The sequence below is a fragment of the Sinocyclocheilus rhinocerous genome, unplaced genomic scaffold, assembly GCF_001515625.1.
Source record: "Sinocyclocheilus rhinocerous isolate Xijiao unplaced genomic scaffold, SAMN03320098_v1.1 scaffold1001, whole genome shotgun sequence".
NCBI lineage: Eukaryota > Metazoa > Chordata > Actinopteri > Cypriniformes > Cyprinidae > Sinocyclocheilus > Sinocyclocheilus rhinocerous.
In genome coordinates, this window is record NW_015666593.1 from 126,316 (window position 1) to 145,934 (window position 19,619).

General features: G+C 38.5%; 1 protein-coding gene across 1 annotated transcript in view; it reads right to left on the reverse strand.

Annotated features, from left to right (window-relative positions):
• Positions 1–19,619, reverse strand: part of LOC107732951 (guanine nucleotide exchange factor VAV3-like) — a 63,171-nt gene that overhangs the window by 20,916 nt on the left and 22,636 nt on the right. The window contains exons 12-19 of the mRNA XM_016544423.1: positions 18,964–19,050; positions 18,781–18,866; positions 18,566–18,698; positions 15,018–15,127; positions 11,781–11,882; positions 10,544–10,635; positions 9,279–9,301; positions 8,878–8,911 (exon numbers count right to left, since the gene is read on the reverse strand). Coding sequence (XP_016399909.1) covers positions 8,878–8,911; positions 9,279–9,301; positions 10,544–10,635; positions 11,781–11,882; positions 15,018–15,127; positions 18,566–18,698; positions 18,781–18,866; positions 18,964–19,050 — 667 coding nt within the window. The remainder of the gene's footprint in view (positions 1–8,877; positions 8,912–9,278; positions 9,302–10,543; positions 10,636–11,780; positions 11,883–15,017; positions 15,128–18,565; positions 18,699–18,780; positions 18,867–18,963; positions 19,051–19,619) is intronic.

Consider the following 19,619-nt stretch of genomic DNA (forward strand, 5'->3'; position numbering starts at 1 on the left):
TTATTCTCATAAGTTTAGTTTATTGAATAATAGATGTATTATATGATTTTTTTCTAATTCATTGTTTTCTTAACTCAACAAATACAATTTCTGATTTAAATATAAAATTGTGTTAATGTTCTGTATGAATAATATTCTGTAAAACATATATTTTAAAATATTTTCTGCTAAGGCACATTTTATAGTTTCCTAAACAAATTAATATGCGTTGAAAATATTTTATTATTTTAAAATGACCTGTTTTCTTTATTTACTTGACACATCAAATGTCTCATATTTTGTCTCTTGGTAAACTAACTTAAAAAAAAAAAAATTAGGGGCAAAATTGTTGGTCGTGGTGAACACCAAAATTGAGGGGCATCATTTGTGTAAAAGCTGATATGAAGTTGATAGTTGTATAATTAATTTTCTCACAACAAAGTTTGAACTGGTTTATGCCAGTTTCACTCTTTGTTCAAAAATATATATTTTTGATATTTTTACGATGGATTTTCTTAAAGTTTAAGATTTAACTTCTGTATCTGGGATAAGTTTGAAATAATACAATTTGCATAAAAAGCATTTGAAAAGTAGAAAATGCAAACAGTTGTTGATGACAGGCCAAAATGAATTTACCATATTAAAATAATTAAAATCGGCAATTCATTATGCTGCAAACCCCCCCCCCCCACAAACTACATATACTATAACAATGTTTTATTATAATATGATTATTGCTTTGTATTAGTAATAATATTAGTAGGTTTTATTATTGAAAATGTTACTCGGATTTTGAGATGATGATAATGAATGTTAATTTTGCCTAAAATGCTGAGCTAGATTTGCCAAAGGGATAAAATAAAATAAAGAAAGATATGTGAAAAGTTATTGCATACCGCTGATGAAAAAAACAGGAAGAAAAAAACCCAGATACAAAATAGCAAAAAAGTGACCTCATATTTAGTATACATTTAATTCAAACCATTCATTATACATTTAATTTAACCATTTAATTATTTTTTGTATAAAAAAATAGAGGTTGTAAACATTGATTATTGCAGCGCATTTTATATACGTGTGTACTGTACACTGTCAGAGATAAATCTGTAAAATGACTGGCAGTACATTATCCATTAATTTTACAGACATTTCTGTTAACTATAAAACACAACACAATGCAATATAAAATTCAAAATGCAGTCTGAAAATGAATATAGAAAAAATTGTACCCTATTTTCACAGATGTTTTTGTAGAGTGTAGATCTGACATAATGGTCCACCTCTAATCTGAACTGATAGGAATGAACGCCTCTCAATGGTTCGAGCACAGATCCAACTCAATTCAGCCCCTCAGAAGCCCAAGCAAGCACTCACCTCCTCCATGGCTCTGGCACAGGTAGGGGAAGCGCCAGACGTTGCCCAAACCCACACAGAATCCCACGCAGGTCAGCATGTACTGGGCTTTGTTGTCCCACTTGGGTCTGTCTCCAGCCTCTTCCACCTCCAGCCGTTCCAGCTCATCATGGCTCAGGATCCTGTCCTCCAGGCCTGGGTTCGGCAGCTTCAGCTTCATGATCTCCTGGGCTCCCTGCGGTGGGTATCTGTGGGGGAATCTCTGATGGTGTCGACAGCAGGGAGCTGTGGGAGATAAGGACCGTCTGAGTGGATGCAGGTAGTATATGTAGTGAACTTTGGCATCGTCCCACCAGGCCAGTGAGTCACGGAGTGTCTTGAAGATGGGGAAAATGTCCTGTCAGCTGAATGTGAAAAGAAGGGCTGTGACTGAGACTCTGTGCATGGCAATAATTAATGTCTTATCAGAGATTGAGAATCTGATTACATGTACATGTCTCTGCGTACCCATTCTTGTGGTTAATAACTAAAGATAATGATTTTTACGGCACTTTGGAGGTAAGTCAAAGATCCTTAACTGTCCCATCAGCACACAAAGAGTAGAAAAAAAGTCACTTGACAGATAATATATTTATTCAGTGCGCAGTATAATCAAGTTTTCATTGAGTCATTAAAAGCAGTTCACTTGATAAGGGATGATGTTTTTGTGACTATTTCCTGTGATTCATGTGTGAAAACTGATTATTTTATCAAAAAGCTTGCAATTTGTGATCATCAGCAACTTTCAAATCACGTTTTTTCTTATTCAGGTATATAGAAATGAAGGAGGGATGACAACTTCTGTTTCCTAAGTTTGTGGTGAGCTTGGTTAAAGAAAATAGAAATGGCAAAATGTTTTTACTGATTTGCATCAAGGTCTTTAGTGCAAAGATTTGTGCAAGTGCAAGGTTTTACTGCAAAGATAAAGAGTGAAGGACAAATAAAAAAAACGTAATAATAATAATAGACTCTAAGAAAAGTCTGTAAAATGGGGTCCAAAGTACTGTGTTAATACGAAGATTTTTCACAGATGTTTTACCTGTTTTTTTGCATTGTGTTGTATTTTAGGGTTAAGTGAAATGTCCGAAAACTTATGGCAGAAAATAACCATAAACTTTTGTTCTACAGACAGTGTAAATAATAATTAAATAATCTTAAAATTCCTTATTTTTTAAATCATTTTCTGGAAGTTTTGGAATTGCTGTGGTGACTTGATCTGATTATTTGATTGTTTTACACAGTTGAAGACATATAAAGTTTATAGAAAGTTTACTGAACCTTCTGCAAATCCGCTTAGAGCAAAGGTGTTATTTTTTTTAAGGAGCTTTTATCAAATATTTGCTAAAGACATTGTTTGAGTAAAGATTAAGCATTAGTGTAATGCAAATAATCAATTATCTGCTGTAGATAAGTTACCAATTAGATAAAATGGCAAGAAAAAAGACAGAAAGATTATGAAATTAACAATAACACAGCTACATATATGTATATATACTGTATACAGTGGGTACGGAAAGTATTCAGACCCCCTTAAATTTTTCACTTTTTGTTATATTGCAGCCATTTGCTAAAATCATTTAAGTTAATTTTTTTTCCTCATTAATGTACACATAGCACCCCATATTGACAGAAAAACACAGATTTGTTGACATTTTTGCAGATTTATTAAAAAAGAAAAACTGAAATATCACATGGTCTTAAGTATTCAGACCCTTTGCTGTGACACTCATATATTTAACTCAGGTGCTGTCCATTTCTTCTGATCATCCTTGAGATGGTTCTACACCTTCATTTGAGTCCAGCTGTGTTTGATTATACTGATTGGACTTGATTAGGAAAGCCACACACCTGTCTATATAAGACCTTACAGCTCACAGTGCATGTCAGAGCAAATGAGAATCATGAGGTCAAAGGAATTGCCTGAAGAGCTCAGAGACAGAATTGTGGCAAGGCACAGATCTGGCCAAGGTTACAGAAAAATTTCTGCTGCACTTAAGGTTCCTAAGAGCACAGTGGCCTCCATAATCCTTAAATGGAAGACGTTTGGGACGACCAGAACCCTTCCTAGAGCTGGCCGTCTGGCCAAACTGAGCTATCGGGGGAGAAGAGCCTTGGTGAGAGAGGTAAAGAAGAACCCAAAGATCACTGTGGCTGAGCTCCAGAGATGCAGTCGGGGGATGGGAGAAAGTTGTAGAAAGTCAACCATCACTGCAGCCCTCCACCAGTTGGGGCTTTATGGCAGAGTGGCCCGACGGAAGCCTCTCCTCAGTTCAAGACACATGAAAGCCCGCATGGAGTTTGCTAAAAAAACACCTGAAGGACTCCAAGATGGTGAGAAATAAGATTCTCTGGTCTGATGAGACCAAGATAGAACTTTTTGGCCTTAATTCTAAGCGGTATGTGTGGAGAAAACCAGGCACCTGTCCAATACAGTCCCAACAGTGAAGCATGGTTGTGGCAGCATCATGCTGTGGGGGTGTTTTTCAGTTGCAGGGACAGGACGACTGGTTGCAATTGAGGGAAAGATGAATGCGGCCAAGTACAGGGATATCCTGGATGAAAACCTTCTCCAGAGTGCTCAGGACCTCAGACTGGGCCGAAGGTTTACCTTCCAACAAGACAATGACCCTAAGCACACAGCTAAAATAATGAAGGAGTGGCTTCACAACAACTCTGTGACTGTTCTTGAATGGCCCAGCCAGAGCCCTGACTTAAACCCAATTGAGCATCTCTGGAGAGACCTAAAAGTGGCTGTCCACCAACGTTTACCATCCAACCTGGCAGAACTGGAGAGGATCTGCAAGGAGGAATGGCAGAGGATTCCCAAATCCAGGTGTGAAAAACTTGTTGCATCTTTCCCAAAAAGACTCATGGCTGTATTAGATCAAAAGGGTGCTTCTACTAAATACTGAGCAAAGGGTCTGAATACTTAGGACCATGTGATATTTCAGTTTTTCTTTTTTAATAAATCTGCAAAAATGTCAACAATTCTGTGTTTTTCTGTCAATATGGGGTGCTGTGTGTACATTAACGAGGAAAAAAAAATTAACTTAAATGATTTTAGCAAATGGCTGCAATATAACAAAGAGTGAAAAATTTAAGGGGGTCTGAATACTTTCCGTACCCACTGTATATTGGCCCCACACAGTGAGGAGGATTGGAAGATGGTTTATGTAGCCAATGACTCTATAAGAATCACAGTTGGAGACTGCAGACACTAATTGGGTTTTGGGGTTAGAAAGTATCCAAAACTATGAACAGACCTGTTTCATGTTCCCTGTGAGTGTGTGCGTGTGCGTGTGTGTGTGTGTGTGAGTGTGTGTTTTGCCCCTGTCTGCTGTGTGCCTTGTTTGTCTCCATATTTATCCTCATTAGTAGCCATAGCCACTCATTGGCATTGGTTTTGCTCTCCTGTTTATAAATAGTCCCTGTGTTTTCCTTGTGCTTTGTCAGTTGTTGAATGTAAAATAAATAACATTTATTTTATTTTTCTATGTATTTTTCCATGTTTTGTTTATTTATATATACATATGTGTATTTTTATTCTCATATAATTTTTTTTCTATCTGTGTGTTGTCTCTGTGTACTGGAAGCTTGTGACACTAAAACAAATTCCTTGTATGCGCAAACATCCGTGACAATAAACTTGTTCAGTTTACCCATGCATGTTTTTGTTCCTGGTTATCTGTGTTTCTGGTTCTTTGTTTATTTTACTTCATTAAACTCCCTGCAAATAGATCACCTCCGCTTGTTTGCACCTGCACCAACATTACAGAACAACTGACCATTGTTATGGATCTAGCAGGAGTCCATCTGATCCTTCTTCGCCAGGGATAGCGTTCCCTCAAGGACCACGCCCGTGAGTTTTTGGACCTGGCCTACCACACGCACTTTACGGACAATTCACTCATAACCTTTTATCGTGCTGGACTTAATGATCCACTACGCACACAACTATCCTGTGCTGGTCCTTGAGGGACTTTTCAGCAATTTGTGGAGCACGCTCTTCAACTGAGTGGATCCCCCTTTACTGTGGGAGGAAGGAAAAAGCATCCATCATCTTAATATTTTTTTGGGGGGAGCTATGCTCCTCAAGCTTCAGGAGGCGCGGGGCTTGAGCCATCACTTATGTTATCAGCCTGCACCATCTCAGCCATTGGACTCATCTCGGGGAGGACGAGTCTGTCGTTCAGTGTGGCGACTCCAGAGTCTCATCACGACATGGATGCCACACTAGAGTCTTCAGCCATCATGGACACCACACCAGTGTTCCCGGCCGTCATGAACGTTGCACCTGAAGCTAGTAAGGCAGTGCCCAGGCAACTTAGACTGATGTTCAGTGTGGCAGACTGCTGTTGATGTTGGTGTGAGTGGCAGGCATCCCGGTGGTCTCCGTGCTCTCAAGTCCAGCGATTTCAGAGGTCCTGCCACCCTCCGCTGCCCTTCCAGCAATGGCGGTCACCATTTTGTGTGTCTGGGCTATACTCACTTCTGAGGCAGCAGTGTCCGCTCCAGTCCATGAACACACTCCAGACCCCGCTCCAGTCCATGAGTCCCCTGCAGAACTAACTCAAGCCTTAGAGCTCAGTCCTGTGTTGGTGCCAGCCTGTGAGTTCCCTGCCTGTCCTGTCTCAACCATAAAGGTAGCCTTTGAGCTCTCAGCCTGTCCTGTTACGGCCATGGAGGCCATCTCTGAACTCTTAAGCCTGTCCTGACACGACCATGAATTTTGTTTCTGAACTCTCTGCCTGTCCTGTCACGGCCATGGAGGCCGTCTCTTAACTCTTAGCCTGTCCTGACACGACCATGAAAGTCGTTCCTTGAACTCTCTGAATTTCCTATTATGGCCTCAGGGGCCATTTCTAACCTCTCTGCACTCTCTATTGCAATTCTGTCTGCTCCCCCTTGGGTGGCATTCAGATCGACCGTGGTAGGTTCCAGTTCTGCCTGAGCCATCTTGGTGGTCCCCTGCACCATCAGCTCTGCTGAAGTGGCTCTCAGCACCATCAGCTCCACCCTGGTGGTTATCTGGTTCACCGTGGGGATCTTCGGTCCCATCTGCTCTGCTGTGGAGGTCATCTTCTCCATCGTGTGGATCTTCGGTCCCGTCTGCTCTGCTGTGGTGGTCTTCTGCTCCGCCTGCTCGACCCTGGTGGTCTTCGGCTCCGCCTGCTCTGCCCTGGTGGTCTTCGGCTCCACCCTGGCATCCTGCTCTGATGGCTCCACCCTGGCTTCTTGTTCAGCTGGCTCCACCCTGGCTTCCTGCTCCGCCGGCTGCAGTTCCTCTTCCTGTCCATGGACCTGGCCCTCGATCCCTCCCACTGTTCCGCATGTGCTCCGCCTCCTCCTGGTCTTTTCTTGTTTAGGAGCATCTGGAAGCCGCTCATTAGGAGGGGGGCTATGTCACCGATCACCAGCTGGAGTGCCCCTGATAACCACCAGAGGGCACTCCATCCCATACCTCTGTCACTCAGTCTTGGACTTCATTTCCCATAACCCATTGCCCGATTGTTTTCACCTGCTGCTCATTACCTTTGCTTATATAAGCCATGTCATTATACAAATTTGTGTCATCATAAACTACCTAAACCGGTGCACACACACATCGATTTCCTAATGTACAACTATACTCTGTTTAAGCTGAGGTGTTCTGAATTGTGAACAATAATATGGTACAGTAGTGGCAATAACAGTGTAATGTGACCACTACTGACTGTCGGACAGCACAGAGGAGGAGTTTTCCTGCCATTACAGCCCGATAAATTTACCCTGGCAGCTTTGACTGGTACTCAGCAGCCCTTGCCTGAAGCTAACTAAAAGGATCACACATATTTGACATCCCAGGTGTTTTATGTGGTGTTCACCAGGAGCAAATTTGTGACAAAATTCTTAAATCATAACATACAAGTACAGTACAGTCTTAAAGCAGATCTGTGGAAGAGAAAAGTGTTGCAGTAAATGACCTATCCATGTGAGGAAACTGAGAATGAAATCAAAGAAGAAGAAGAGAATATCCCATGTTATGTTTTTGGATAACTTATAACTTGACTTGTTATCTTCAGTTTATCAACTGCCTGAATCAAGGGGATGTTCCACCTGCTGAAACTTGTGTGAATATTACACATCCTGAAGAAAGATTCCATTTACGAATGTGTTCAGATCACACTTTCTCAATACAAGCACTTAATTCGCTGCAGTTACTGAGAAGTACAACGTTGTAGAAGCGAATGCTCCAATTAACACTGTTAACAATGTGCCAGAACTGTTTTTTCTAAACATTAGAAAGAACTGTGTAAGTAATGAAGATAATAAAACGGCTTCAACTGTGAGCTTCTATCACTTCAGCTGTCTTCAACTTGAGCTTATTTAAAACCAACACGTTGGTCAAAACACTCTTAAATCAGAAATGTATCATTCAAATCATACAGCAATAAAATAAGCAAAGTAATGTTGTGCTGTTTCAATAATATATTGTTTTTGACCACTTCTTCCCATCAACATGAAGACACCCCTTCCAATCTCGACAGCATGTGAAAGTCTCTTCAGCACTTCAGGATTGTTATTTAGTCCCAGAAGAACAAAACCTAACAGCAGCCATTTTGAAAATCAGCACTTGTTTAAGCTGAGCATAAAGTTTCACTATTCTGAAAATAAAATGATGTGGCAGTGTTTTTGGAGGAAAATGAGAATCTCTCCTGACTGTTTATAAGTAATTCTTCTGAGAATGACAAAACACATAAGTTTCTAACAAATCTAACTTTACTTTCAAACTACTTTCATTGTTTTCATACCAGAAACGTGATGTTTTGAGCTAATTGCTCATTTTATTTTTGGATGTGCATATATCATATGGTTTGTGACATGGTTCTGAGAATCATTATGACTGGTGATATACAGAATATTCTACAATGCAATTCAATAGAAAATTAGTAAATGTGTAGTTGACGAATAATGCATGGGCTTTTTTTCCAACACTATAGTTTACAATTTAGATAAATGTATTTCTTTAAGTTTCTCACCATTTTTGGCCTTCGCTAGTTCCTATTAAATAGTCCTGCAGTGTGAGAAATGAATTTGAAAGTAGTACAAATGCTGTATTAATTTGAGGTCATAAAAGCGAGTGCATAATAATTGCTTTTTAAAGTAGTTTTAGATGGAGTATGATACACTGCACAACATTCCCAGAAGTATTTCAACTACCCAAATATTATTGCATGATAATGGACATAATCCTCAACCTCATCATCATTCTGATGATACGCAGTTTGCTGTTATCATCTGGGACGGCCACATGGATCAGAATTCAAAGAATTACTCACTGAGCTCCCAGCAATTGGCACCTGAATGAACCTCCTCATATAAACAACAATAAGGTTAATGATGGGGAGCAAAAGACCATGTATAACACAATAAATGTTTAAAATACAATATATAAAAGAGTTTTACACCAGTCTTGAGAACTTCACAGTCTATATGCAGAAGCATGCTGAAGAGAAAGATACCTACCTGGGTCTTCTTGTTTCCTAGGTGTTGTCTTTCTCTGTGAAATATGAGAAGGGAGAGAATATCATTAACAGATTCTCTGCAATATGAACACACTCAGTTTCAGTTATTATTATCTGTTTTTTGCAACACTGGTAAAAATATTGTCAAAATGAATTTACACACTGACAACTATTCTGTTATTCCTATATAAGACTGCATTCTGTCAGTAAAACTAACATAAATTTAAATGAGAATAAAACACTTCAAACAGCATTATAAAATAATCTTCCTGTATGGATTCTTCCAAATATCGATAAAGAAAGATCATTTTACATTACAGTCTGGAAATAGCATGTGTTATGTTTGAAGTGTACTGTATGGACAAACTATTTAGATTTAGATGAACTTGTCTGTGGTTTCACCTGTGCTTTTTGAACAGCAGCACCTGAAATCATGAGAGAGTAAAAGAAAATTTGTAAAGACAGCAAAAAGGCTGTACATGTACAATTCCCTTTCAAGGGAACTTCGAACTGCGTCCTCTAGGGGACGCTATGGGGAACGCCTCGTCGTGACCCGTGTCTGAAGCATACATTGAAAAAACACCAACAACACGTTGGCTGGCGACAGCCCATGACGTCACTACCGGTGCGACTATTAGTAATCGCGCCACGGCGAGGCTTTATTTGCCGTGAAGCGGGCGAAGAAAGTGACGTTGCAAGGTATCTCGATGAACGTTATTTTTCTGTCCATAACCCTCCAGCTCAGGTGAGCCTTCCTTGCTTCCTGTTTCCATACAGAGATCGAGAAGGAATGGAAGAGGTTGTTTTTCCTCACGCATCCATCGATTCCAGCATACGAGTTATGCTAACATCGAGACGATGCGCGAAAGCGGTTATGAGAAGATGCCCCTATAGAGAGACGCTGGCCAGCTATCTCTCTATGGGTGAGACGTCCTCTCTTAAGACTCCCTCCTTGACATCTCGAATGTCAGGGGATACACAGCCGCAGCAGGTCGGGCTGGCGCTTCATTGCACACGATGGTGATGCTCCAAGCATATCAGGCTGACCGGCTGAAAGACCTAAGAATTGAATGACATGTTCTCCCGGTGCCTATTTATAATAATAGTCGCACCGGTAGTGACGTCATGGGCTGTCGCCGGCCAACGTGTTGTTGGTGTTTTTTCAATGTATGCTTCAGAGACGGGTCACGACGAGGCGTTCTCCATAGCGCCCCCTAGAGGACACAGTGTCTTGTTCCCGACTCAGGGAACCATGGTTACATAAGTAACCTGAGACGTTCTGCGGCATTATTTAGAGTCTAAAGTTAAAACTATTACAGACCTCTCTAGCAAGTAAATACAGTTGAATTAGTTGCCTTTCATCTAGAGAGCCACACTAAGGGAATATTCACACAGAGCACAAAATTCACACTTTTTTCTTTTATTTATTATAATTTATTTATTATGCTATTATTGTTGTTGTTGCTTTGTATTTCTTGCTTTGTATGTCAAGTTAAAAATAACACCTATATATATATATATATATATATATATATATATATACTGTATGACATGAAAAAGAATCTGAAATCATCTGGGTGTAAATTCCAGGAATACATATAATTCTTTGAACAGTGAATTATGAAATGCCAACTTGGTTAATGCAGAGGCACTTTATTGACCATTACCTGCCCTTCCACAGACTCCTAGTTTTCCAAGACAACCCTTATGAGCCCCGTTTCCGCATTTAGGACAAAGGTAGCCTTGGTTAAAAATTCCCCTGAAGAGCAGAAGGACCATGGGGTCATGGAGTCAATGCTTCATTCATTTGCATGCATAGATGGCTATTACAGACCTCGTGAAAGTGTTGTGGCTTTCAGTTTATGCCATTTAGCTTTAAAGGGATAGCTCACCCAAAAATGAAAATTCTGACATCTTTGCAGATTACTCACCCTCACATTGTTCCAAATTTGTAAAACTATTGTTCAACTTAAAAACACAAATGAAGATTTTAATAAAACCTAGGAGATTTCTGCACCTCCATTGAAAGTTCATGTAAACAAAACTTTGACGATTTAGAAAAAATTTTTATAAAAACATTGTAAAAGTAATCTGCAATGTAATGAATCTTACATTTAATCCAAGTCTTCTAAAGAGACATGACCACACTGTATGACGAATAGATTAAATTTATTATTTTATTTACATAAAAACACTGATCAATGCACATACATAGAGCTCATGAAATACAGTAGAACATACAGAAGCTCAACCCTACTTGCTTGACGGGCATATAAAGTGATCATGTCTCTACAGAAGACTTGGATTAAATCCTTCGAATTATGTGGACTACTTATTACAATCTTTGAATTACCAAATTTTTGGTTACTTGGACTGTCAGTAGGGACAGAAATCTCACAAGTTTAATTCAAAATATCTTAATTTGTGTTTTGAAGATGAACAAAATGGGTTTGGAACAACATGAGAGTGAGTAAATGATGACTTTTGTGTGAACTATCCTTTCAAAGTTGGCACGAAATGAAAATTCTGTTTTCTAAATGCATATTATGGATGTTTTTGTTAATAATTCATCCATGCATGAAAACAGAGACTTCTTCTAAACTTTAAGGCTACCAACATGCTAGTCTAAACCTTAGTTTGACAAAAGTATATTTTAGATGATTTATACAGATTTAAAATCTGTTTTCTCTGACAAAAATGGAGCAAAATGTTTTATGTTGCATATTTTTCAATTAATTTTTTTCCAATAAAGTGAGACTGTGAAGGCACAGAAAACAGGACAGAAAACTGATTTCACAGGGTCTTTAAACACCATATTAATGATCTGACTGGTTAACATATAAGTTAATATTGACTAATTTATTCCAGCACACGAAAGGTCTCAGAAGTGCAAAGTCAGCTCACCTGAGAAGCATATGACAGGAGCTGCAGCTGGTGGCCCTCTCAAAAGTGTGCATCCTGAAGTGGTGAGAGTTAAATGTGGCATTCTCAGGCCGAATATTAGATCTAAAATGGAAAATCAGAAATATGGTAAAACAATGCTGCAAAGTTGGCTGACTGGAAAAATGAGCATATGACAAATTAACTGTGTGAGTTAAACTGCATGTTTAAGAGGCCAGAGTGAATGGGACCAAGCGTTGGTGAATGTTGTGGCCCATTGGGCCACAGGACCAGACCTTCCAATTCCAGGCACAAATCAGAGCAGTGGGGAAGCTCTTTACCCAAACGACTCTAAGATTGATTCTTGCATCAAGAGTGCTGTGTGCATGCGGCAGGTGTAATTTGTTGTTTGAATGCACCCTTCACATCATCACGCAGTCAACCACACGTACTGTATACGTGCGTGTACAGAAATGCATTTTTAAAGGGTGACATATAAATCAAGCAGGAGGGGAAACATCATTACAGACTCTCAGCACAAGGAACAGTGTATCCTCTTTAACCTACACAATTTCCAAATCAGAACTCTCGTTAGTTTTCCTCTCCGTCTCTCTTTTCATTTCTTCCAGTGTAAATATCCCAGGCACAGGATGTCACCACATACTAGAACGGAGTAAGCTGCTTGACATCAAATGACATCATTATAAAAATGTTGAATGCCTTATTGAATATAACACAATGTGTGCAAACATTTCCTCTTTCTAACTTAAAAAAAAAATAGATTCCTATTGTCATGGGTTACACGGACCGTCATGTGCACTATTCTGTAATTTGCATTGACCAAAGTTCCAGGGAGCTTTTAACTGCAGTGTGAAAGGTCACCTCAAATTTTCACATTTAAATATTCATTTAAAAATAAAATATCTGTCATTTATTCACCTTCATAAAAGTGGTTTACATAAAATTTAGGATTACATCACTTGCTCACCAACGGATCCTCTGCGGTGAATGGGTCAATTAATTAACATTTTATGAAGTGAAAAACTGTGTTTGTTCGAAACAAATCCGTCATTAACGCATTTTAACTTTAAACAATCACTTTTGGTCAATAATACCAAAATAATGTCCATAATATATAATAATGCTTCCTTCAGTAAAAAAGTCAATCCGCTGTTGTCCTCTCACATCAAAATCCACTAACATATTTGCTTAAAATTGTTTTTGTTATATATCCCCTTGTGTTGAACTTTTATGTTCAAGTTGTGTTTCAGTTTCCTGTGTCAAATCTTGTCCCTATGTAGTCTTTTTGTTGATTGGTTCCCTTGATTGTCTTCCCAGATGTGTATAGTTAGCCCTGACCCTGTGTGTATATATATATAAACACCAGTGTTTTTTGTGTTTCTTTCTTTTAATAAAAAATAAAAAGTAACAAAAATGCAAACTTCTGGCCCACACTCCAGTACAGTAGCTGGCGGAAATACACCTTAAATGTTAGTTACCACCCACCATTAAAAAGAAGAATAAGATGATGATGATGATGATGATGATGTTGTTCCTGGGTAGTTGTCTTCTCTGTAGTGATGTGTATAGTTAGCCCTGACCCTGTGTGTATATATATATATAAACACCAGTGTTTTTTGTGTTTCTTTCTTTTAATAAAAAATAAAAAGTAACAAAAATGCACACTTCTGGCCCACACTCCAGTACAGTAGCTGGCGGAAATACACCTTAAATGTTAGTTACCACCCACCATTAAAAAGAAGAATAAGATGATGATGATGATGATGATGTTGTTCCTGGGTAGTTGTTGTCTTCTCTGTAGTTTGTGCTTGTATGCCTCTTTGTGTTATTGTTAGTCTATTTCAATAAAGTACCCCTTGCATTTAGTTCCTGCTTTCCTGCAATTCTGATTTTGTCATCATCATTCTTAAGACTCCCCTAACCATTTTTTTGTGGAGGGCTATAGGGCTAAAGCTCACGTAGCTTGGAGATCACAGATTTCACCCACCAGAGGCTGTTTCGGAAGCTCCCCATTTGCTTCGTCGCAGCTCCATCTTGGTCTCCAGCTCCACCAGCCCCACCATTTTGGTCTCCATCTCTGCCGTGGTGGTCTCCTTAACCCCAATGGTCTTCAGCTCCATCCTGGTGGTCATCTCCACCGGCGCCACCCTGGTGCTTTTCAGCTCTGTCTGGTCCATTTTGGACTCCAGCTCCACCAGCCCCACTATGGTGGTTTTCCTCTCCACCCGATCCACCATGGTGGTTTCCATCTCCACAGTTGTGGTCTTCTGCTCCGTCCTGGTGGTCATCTCCGCTGGCTCTGCTGTGGTCACCATCTCTGCCGTGGTCTCCAGCTCTTCCTTGGCTCCCTGCTCTACCTGCTCCGCCCTGGCTCCCCCCTCTTAGCCCTTGTATATAAAATCCAGTGTGTTTTATATTCCTGGTTGGTTGTTGTCTTCTCTATGGTTGTCACATGCGTTCACATTATGTTCAGCTCTGTTTTCCAGTGGTTTTCCTTGGTTTCTCGTGTTCATATCCCTCTTTGCATTATTGTTAGTCTAGTTCAATAAAGTACCCCTTGCATGCACCTGCTTTTCAACCATTCTGAATTCACAGTGTGTTACAGTTTTGGACTGATTTTGCCTGTAAACGTTGCTAGATCTGTGCATATTTCTCCCCTGATTCAGATGACATTTTTACTGGAGAAAGCAATCTTATGGACAGAGGACAATTGAGCCGGAAGCAATGTTTTGAAAACGACGGATTTGTTTATAACAAACTTTATTTTGAGCTTTTCACTTCACTGGAGTCGTGTGGATTACTTGTGGATTATTGTGATGCGTTTATCAGCTGTTTGAACTCTCATTCTGACGGCACCCATTCACTACAGAGGAGAGAGAAACAAAATCGTATACTTGGATGGCCTGATGGTATGTTTACAGCAAATTTTAATTTGGGGATGAATTTTTCCTTTAAATGAATTGGTTGATTCAGTTAACAAGTTGTATGTTCTTAAATGATTTGAAAGAGATGGACCCAATGATTTGGTTAACAGCTCAGTGGAGAGGAAGATTACTACTGAACTGACTTCAACTTAAACTTTTATGCCTTCCAAAACCTTTATTACCTTTTTATTGACATTGCACATACAAGAGCAAAACAAGATTTCTCCTTTTGAATTCCACTGAGCAAAGAAAAGCATTCAGGTATGGGACGACATGAGGTTGGTGACAAAATTGTGATTTGGGGTTTCAAACTCACATGGCCATCTCAAACTGGTCCAGCCATTTCTTCTTCAGATCTTTTGTCTTGAACAGGAACTCAAATCCACTCTGCCCCTGCTGGTGAGTGAGGTAGAACCCATAGCACCACTGCCAGAGGACAAGACAAATAGCAAAATAACTGCTTAAAAATGCAAATTAGACTTACATGTAAAGATCTAACTTTTAAATATGGATATACGTTAAGAAATTTTGTAAAAAAAAAAAAAAAAAAAGACACAAAGTCGCTGTAATATTAAGGGGTTATGGTGTTTGGTTTAAAGCTGTGATGGGTGATGGCAGTGAAGGTTGTTAGGTAAGGGAAAAGGGGGCCATTTTATTTTTCACAGCAATAGACCGCCAGAGGCAACCTTGGAGGAGTGGACATATTCATCACTATTACCATTCAGTGTGTATGAGAAAATGTGTGTGCTCATGTGTAAGTTTGTGTGGCGTTGCATTTATGTACACTACTGAGGGCTATGTTACAGCATCTCACCCTAGCCGCTAACCAGTCCAGTGTGTTATTAACTAAAGCTAAAACCATTAAATGTTGTTTTTGGTAATTGAAATAAAATAAAATATTTCCGTTAATGGGGGTGGGTGGACCCTTTGTATCAGCCAATTTATTTATAAACTAAATACAGACAATACTTGTTTTTCCCTTATCATTGAAGCCCTAGTATTTCTAAAATATAACCAACAAGCAAACCACAGATTGTGTCATCAATATTACTATTACAAACTTTTCTTTCCTCCAAAATTATTGTTTTGAGCATTTTAGAATGTGACAATATTTATAAAAGTTATTCATGATGGTTGTTATGAAGTTTCACTATATTCCTACAGATATTTAATGTGTCAAAGTCTGTGTGCATGTGTTTTGGAGACATCTGGCAGTTGTGTAAGTTCCATCAGTGTATTAAAGGGATAGTTCACCCAAAAATGAAAATTCTGTCATCATTTACTCACCCTCACGTCGTTCCAAACCTGTATGAGTTGCTTTCTTATGTTGAACACAAAAGCAGATATTTTGAAGATTGCTGGTAATCAAACAGTTGGTGGTTGCCATTGACTTCCATAGGAAAAGAAATACAATGGAAGTCAATGGCAACCACCAACTGTTTGAGTACCAGCAATCTTCAAAATATCTTATTTTGTGTTCAACATAAGAAAGCAACTCATACAGGTTTGGAACGACATGAGGGTGAGTAAATGATGACAGAATTTTCATTTTTGGGTGAACTATCCCTTTAAGTGTGTGTATGGGTCCTGAGGAGGGGCAGAAAGGCACTTCAAACAGAAAAGCCAGCGGGTCTTTGCCTGGCCAAGGTCTCCTTGAGACAGATTTCACCAGACCATCTGTTCAGAAGAAACCTTCCTTTTGGTGAAAGGCATAAAAGAGAAAAAAATATCAAAAGTTTAAAGACATATCCACATTATTTTTACATCTGTATCACTACCGCCAAGCCCAAAAAGAACATCAGAAACCAAAGGTAACCTGAGGTTGAGCTGTCCACCTTTACAGACTGAAAAACACATCGAATTAAGTAAACAGTTCTACAACCTCTATACACAGTACGCTTACTATGGCCACTTCTGATTCACGTGACATGGAATACACTGCACAATGAACACAGACTTTAGACTGTGTATTGTCAAAAGTCTTTCCAGTCTTTCCACAGTGGTAGGTTCAGCATGCAGTATTTGACTTGACATGCTGCAGTAATCCGTCACCATCCATCAAGCCTCATAAAGGGCAGTAACATCTGTCTGTCACAGTCTGCGATGGGCTCTCCAGCCTGATCTTAGTAACACTCAAAATTACAGACTAAGGGACAGCCTCACTTTTTGTTTTAAGGCCTGGCTGTTAATAATCCCAGGTTGTTGAATGAGGAATGACTCATATGTTGACTCACAATTGATTCACACATATATATGTTTTTTATAAAGTGTGTGTGTGTGTGTGTGTGTATACATTATCGGCCGAAAATAGCATTTTCGGTTTTAGTTTTTGGCTTGTATTTTTTTAATTCAGTATCATTAAAATTCTTGAGTTAACTTTAAAAAATCTTACAAAATTATTTCATATTATTTAATAAAATAATAATTATTAAAAAGTATTTTCTGTTTCGGCTTTTGGCCAAGTGCATCCAGAATTTTCGGTTTCGGCCAAGAATTTTCATTTCGGTGCATCCCTTATATACTGTATATACAGTATGTGTATGTGTGTGTGTGTGTGTGTGTGCGCGTTTTTGTGACAAATGAGGACATACATTTGTATAATGACAAGGGTATGACATGGGTATTACAAGGAGAAGGTGACTTTTCAGGACATTACCCCATGTCCCCACTTTTCAAAACGCTTATAAATCACACAGAATGGAGTGTATTGAAAATCTGAAATAGCACAAGGTTTCCTGTGAGGGGTAGGTTTAGGGGTAGGGTTGGTGTAGGGCAATAGAATATACGGTCTGTACAGTAGAAAAACCATTACGCCTATGGGATGTCCCCACTTTTTACAAAAACAAACCTGTGTGTGTGTGTGTGTGTGTATGTATGTACATGCAATTCAAAATTCAAATATTATATATATAGTATATTATACTATTGTATTACATTATTATTTATTATATTTTAAATATATTACAAATATGCATGTGAAAAATATTAAAAATACTTAAAATATATATATTTTTTTAAATTGCTGTCAGTGTATCAATTTCAAGTATTATTTTAATTAAGAAACTTTAAGAAGATTTATTGGAATAATAACCTAAATAGTTACATTGTTTTAAATAGTTCAGTATTGTGTTCTTCATCTCTGTTATCTGTAAGAAATGTACTTGGAGAGCAAAGATAACAACAAAAAGATCAACGCATGAATACTCAGGAGACAACAAACACTCACTAAATCTTTTTTAATGTAAGCCTATATGTGGACTAAGAAATGCATTAATCCAACTCAACTGCTATACTTGTTGGCTTAAAAAAGTGCATTGTATAGAGTATAATGCATAAAGAGAATACATTTTTTACTCGATCTAAGAACATTTTTACAGTGTGTATTTGATCAGAAATTATAAAGACCTCAAGTTTTCCTGTGTTCTGCATGTGAACATTTACTGACTTAAGCGCTTTCAAAGAGCTTACAACAGCACAACTAATTTGCATAACATTGCACTTTGGTAAGTCACACTGTCCTTAAAATGATTTGGATATTACTGGAATATCCTGCAGTATCCTAGAGGACATAAACATTTTTTCAGAGAAAAAAATCAGCAAAGACTTTATTCTATGACACTCTTAACAGTTCAAAGGAGATCTAAAGGAGAGTTACTGGAGCCATCTGTGGAGAAGGTAAGTACCGGAGTGATTTCTATTCTACAGTATACTTGAATTGTGCTAGTCCACCTCTATAAAACCCGTCAGAATGGAACAATATGATGAATAGCAGATGCTGGGATCATGAGAAAAATATGACTGTTTGATGTTTGGGTGCAGTTTTCTGAGCCTGCAATCATTCCTGTTACTGTGTTTCTCACTGACCTTTCTGCAGTCCTTATCAGTAGTGGGGTTATTGGTGATCTTGAAATGGTTGAGGTCGATTACTTCCTTCATCTCATAGTTGTCCCCGCGCCTCTTGCAGATGATTACAGCAACATCGAACAAAAAAATATGTCTGCAACATCGACGCGTCATGACATGGCATGAAAGTAAAAACAAGAGTGGATTGCTGTAAAGGTTTTTGCCTTAAGTCTCACCTGTCCTGCCTGCGCTTGTCCACATTTGACACCAAACGGACTTCACCGTCACCCTTCGGTCTTCCATAAGAAAGTAAGCACTGGTTCTGTGAAGGGACATTCATGGACAGACAGGAAAATGATGATGACATGAGTAAACTGTGCTTTTAAAAGCAGAGGTCATGTTTATTATGTACTACTTACCAAATTCTCAATGGATCTCTGATACTGATCAATCTCTCTCAGAGTTTCAACGTCTCTTTTCACCTCATTTACATACTGGGCTAAGTCCTGTTTAATGAAGGAAGATTAATGCACCTAGATTAATGAACATATCAAATATATACTAATTTATGGGGGGGGAAATCAACAGGAAAATACATTTTCAGCAGCCATTACTCTAGTTTTCATTGTCACATGATCCTTCAGAAATCATGAAATCATTTAATTAATTCATTCATTTTATTTTAATTTAAATAATTCTAATATGCAAATTTGGTGCTCAAGAAACATTTCTTATAATTACCAATGTTGAAAACAGATGTGTTGCTTAATATTTTGGTGGAAACCATGATATATATAATTTTTCAGGATTCTTAACATCATAAATGCCTTTATTGTAATTTTTAATCAATTTAATGTGTCCTTACTGGACGCATTAAATTGATCAAAAGTAAAACATATATTTATAAAAAAGGTTAAATAAAAAAGTAACACATATACCCCAGTGAAATATATATATATATATATATACAGTGGGTACGGAAAGTATTCAGACCCCCTTAAATTTTTCACTCTTTGTTATATTGCAGCCATTTGCTAAAATCATTTAAGTTAATTTTTTTTCCTCATTAATGTAC